Genomic DNA, 4,238 nt, shown 5'->3' on the forward strand with positions numbered 1-4,238 from the left:
CTGTGGGAGATAAAACCTGAGGTGGTTAAGCATGGATAGGTACTTAGGATTCCTGTATTTTAGGTTCGAAGAACCGGCAGAAAGCGTGGTAGGATGAGCAGCCTTGAAGTAGTACTCTTTCATGGCGGCAGACTCCAACTGACGTAAAACGGGGCAATAGGAAGAGTTAAGCCACTTGAATTCATCGACATTTTCAACATGGATGGTAGCTTTACCAGGGGGGTTCAAGAGAAACCACATATTCATTGCTCCAAAGTTTAGCTTATCAGTAACAAGATGGAAAACATGCTTCTCAGATTCCTGCAGATCGTACAAGCACAATGCATAGCGTCAAAAAAAAAAAACAAAAGAATAAAGGTTCCATAATTTTACTTCAAAAGCACCATAATGACCTTGGCATTCATGATGGTTGAATTGACAACCACAGAAACAGCAAGAACATTGTCAGAGAAAAGGGCATAATGGTAGAGACTGGGATTTTCCAGATTTTCACTCTGCGGGAACTTTCTTTTTTCTTGTGGAAGGAGGTAGTAATCAATTGTCAAGCGCAGTGACAAACAGTGAAGTCCATTTGGGATTGTCTTTGCTGCTATTTGGCTTAGGAATGTGCTTTGCTTTTTTAGAATCCGGACTTGCTCGTCTGCAGACTGCAGCATGGCTCTTAGTTTCCCAGTGACAAGCTTGCAATCATACAATTGCTCCCTGGCCTTGGCAAGGACTTGGCCCATTGCTTTAATTTTTTCAGGTGCACTGGAAAACTTGGAGAATAAGCTAGAGTTCAAGAGACTGTATAAGAAAATAACCATGCATCTTACCTGCGTTGCAATTCAGAATCAGCAGTTGCGTCTCCCAATGAACGCTGACTTTCTTTGAGACGGTTCTGTAACTCATTAGCCAAGTTGGTCTTGTTCTTCATCCTTGCAAGACTTGTGTACACCCTTGCCATTATCATTTGATCTCGTATCAAGCGCACATTTGAATCAGAATTTTCATTCTCGTTTTCTTTCCTCCATATGCTATATTTCCCTAAAACTGCAGAATCAACTAAATTTGAATGTTCAATAGCTGCATTTTCAAGCTTTACAGTCACGTCATCGTCTTGCTTTACCAAATCAGCAGCACGCTTTTCTCGTCTTTTTTCTCTCAGTTGCTGCATTTTGATTTCATTAATAATCCTAAAGCTCAAGATCATCCAGGTACAGAAATTTCCAAATAGAGAAGTGCAAATTTAAAGGGCGGTACTTTTCTTGTTCTTTCAATAAAAGGAAACAAAAATCAATTTCATCACAAAAAAAGTAATAGGACAAAGAATCAATGGCACTATCATCCAAAAGCGAATCCTGGGACTTACCCTTCTGACTAGCATAGCAGGAGTTTCAGTAGGACGAGAATCATCCTCTGCATAAAATAACATGCGCAAGTCAATTATTTCATATTTATACACAATGCATCAAGCGGATTTCTAGAAAGTTAGTACCATTTGAAGTGTATTCCTGCTTGCCTCTAGATGTTTCTTGCCTTGTATTTGAAGCCAATCCGGTCGACTTACATCACAAATATATAAAGAAAAAGGCATAAGCATCTTTCAAATGATAATGTTCTTCAACCACAGGAAAGCAACAGGAGCAACATGTTTATACTCATCCTGACCTCAGCAAAAGTGACATTATCAGTAGCAGTTTCCAGCCCAAAAAATTTCCATGAAGCAGACGTATTGTTCTTTCTGAAAAAATCTGCACTTAAGGGTCCTAAATCAGCAGTGCTGGCTTTAATGACATCCATTGCCTAAACAATGCGGAAATTTCCAATTACTGACAAAGCATAATATACTAATTGCTTTGAGAACACATTCATCAAATCAAAAACTTGCCTCTTTTGAGAAGAGAGATTTAAGATGTTGCGAAGCCAGCCTCTGTCTCCAATTAAGATCCTGTACAGAACGCGCTTTATGTTAATCTAAATCTAATCCAAAGATACAGTACAATGATGTATGTATAAGAAGGCACCTGTCCACTAGAATCCATTGAAAAGTCATCTTGGCCTGCAGAACACCAGATACGAGTTTCAGTTAAATGTAAACACGGAGAATTGATTAATAGTTAAGTGACAAGTGACAATGCACGTGCGCAAACAGAAAGAAATTAAAAATGCCAAAGCTTGTCCATCCTCTAGCTCTCCGAGTGAGAACAAGCTCATCCCAAATTTATGTCTTCAGTTGACAATAAGTTTAACACAGAAATGCCAATCAGTGAATGACAATGACTACAGCAGTGTAACATTAACATTTTACTTTTCTTTGAAAGTAAGATAAATTAATATCGAGAATATTTTATCAGATCTCTAAACAGAGTACTCGAAAGGTTTCATCATTGGCACTATCCAGATCCTCTCCCATCAGAAATTTCCTGGCTATCGTCACCAAAGTTTCCAACTAGGTGACAAAATAGAATCACCCCAATTTTTAAACTGATGTAAACTTGAAATAACAAAAAATTTCACCAAATTAATAAATTCAAAAAAATTTAACATTCCAACAATTGACCCACAAGCATTCCCATCAAGCACATCATTAAACAAATGTTTGGTTCGGGAGCCCCAACTGTAAACCAGCAATCCAGATGCCTTAAATCTCGACTTCAAACAAAAAAAAAAAAAAAAAACCATTCAAATCGATCATCATAGAAACCCACCACCGGAAGCAGGAGCGAAGATGCCACGGCCTAAGAACAAGATGGAGAAAGTAAGGAGAGAAAATATGAAGATGAGAACAACGGGGAAGCGAGATCCAATAGCCTTATTCCTGGGGGTTCCCGCACCAGATAATAATCCCCCCCGAATCGCCATGTCCAGTCCACAGACCTTCAAAAATTTCACCAATCAGAGTAAAATGGAGACATCATAATCAAACATGGTGAGAATGATGGGAATCAAAGGAGATCTTGGATAGTCGGGTTTTCATGTGCGTGCGCCACTGTGTGAGAGAGAATAAAAATGGATTTGAAAAACGGATTGCCTTGCGAGAGTAAATAATAAATATCTTATTTACATTTATACCCTTAAATAATGAGGAAAGGTACTTGGAATCTTTGGTAATTTGAACATTTTCATTACAAAATGTTCTCAAAATACCAACTTTTTCCCCAAAAAAATAATTAGATTACAATAAACTCACTTGATTTTTCTCATTTATTTTAAATCCATAGAATCATTTATTCTATACACTAGTAAACAAACAATTTAACAAAACATGATGATATTATTATTATTATTTTTTCTTTAAATTTAAATTCAGTTAGATTTTATCATATGCGACATGTCTAATTGAATTCAAAAACTTCGGTGTGATGGTTAGGTGTTGTTATCAATAGTCGTTATCTTTCGATGTGCATTGGGTAAATATCCAATTAACACAAAATTTGTAAACCACATTAGCCAGACAAATCAAACTAGACGAGAACTATGTGATAAACTTGTCCAAAAAAATGTTGATATGAGCAATCAAACTCATGATCATCTGCTAAATATCAACATATTCTACCAACTTGAACATTAATTTAGAGACGCTTCCTTTTGTGTGATTTTTTTTAAAAGAAATTACTTCCATTAATATGTAAAATGTGTCACAGTACAAAACACCGGACATTTCCAGCAGATAAAGAAGTTCGAAACACATCAATACAAAACCAAATACATTACGAAATCAATACATCTATGTCAATACATGAAATATTTCAGTCAAAGTTGGAATACTCCTGAAGATGTGAATCTGAATCTTCCTAGTTACTTTAGCAACAATGGGCTTCTCATTTTCGAATATAAGTATGTTCCTTGCATTCCATATATAGTATACTGTAGCTGCAAGCGCTGTACAAGGCATCTTAGCTAGTGTGGAGTTGCCCCTATAAATGCTTCGAAACGCTCTGAGTACTGCTGCCAGTTGTGCCATGTTTCTCTTCATTCTCAGCCATTCTTTGATCGCATTCCATATGGTACTGGACATAGAACACCCGAAGAACAAGTGTTGCATAGATTCACTCCCATCATTACAGAGTACACAAGATTTCTTTGTCACAAAAACAAGTCTGTCCCGATTAAGAAGTTTCCCATGTGCAAATAACCGCGACGTAAACCTGTACTTGAGGAGAATACATGGTTTCCTCAAAAGAAGTTGTCATGTTCATTTTCCTTTTTTGTTGACAAAGAAATCATATGCAAGAGATAGCCCACCATTTGCATTG

The 4,238-nt window shown here is 37.0% G+C and overlaps 1 protein-coding gene across 1 annotated transcript; it reads right to left on the reverse strand.

Annotated features, from left to right (window-relative positions):
- Positions 1 to 3: 3 nt before the first annotated feature.
- Positions 4 to 3,009, reverse strand: LOC140969870 (polygalacturonate 4-alpha-galacturonosyltransferase-like; the record flags this gene model as incomplete). The annotated part of the gene is made up of 9 exons (XM_073431384.1): positions 2,691 to 3,009; positions 2,007 to 2,041; positions 1,871 to 1,930; positions 1,651 to 1,785; positions 1,478 to 1,544; positions 1,352 to 1,398; positions 816 to 1,150; positions 393 to 750; positions 4 to 300 (listed from the first exon to the last, which is right to left on the reverse strand). Coding segments are annotated over exons 1-9 (1,488 nt in total), but the record flags the coding sequence as incomplete, so codon positions are not given.
- Positions 3,010 to 4,238: the final 1,229 nt, after the last annotated feature.

This window comes from Primulina huaijiensis, unplaced genomic scaffold (assembly GCF_012295235.1).
Source record: "Primulina huaijiensis isolate GDHJ02 unplaced genomic scaffold, ASM1229523v2 scaffold42915, whole genome shotgun sequence".
In the NCBI taxonomy this organism is placed as follows: domain Eukaryota; kingdom Viridiplantae; phylum Streptophyta; class Magnoliopsida; order Lamiales; family Gesneriaceae; genus Primulina; species Primulina huaijiensis.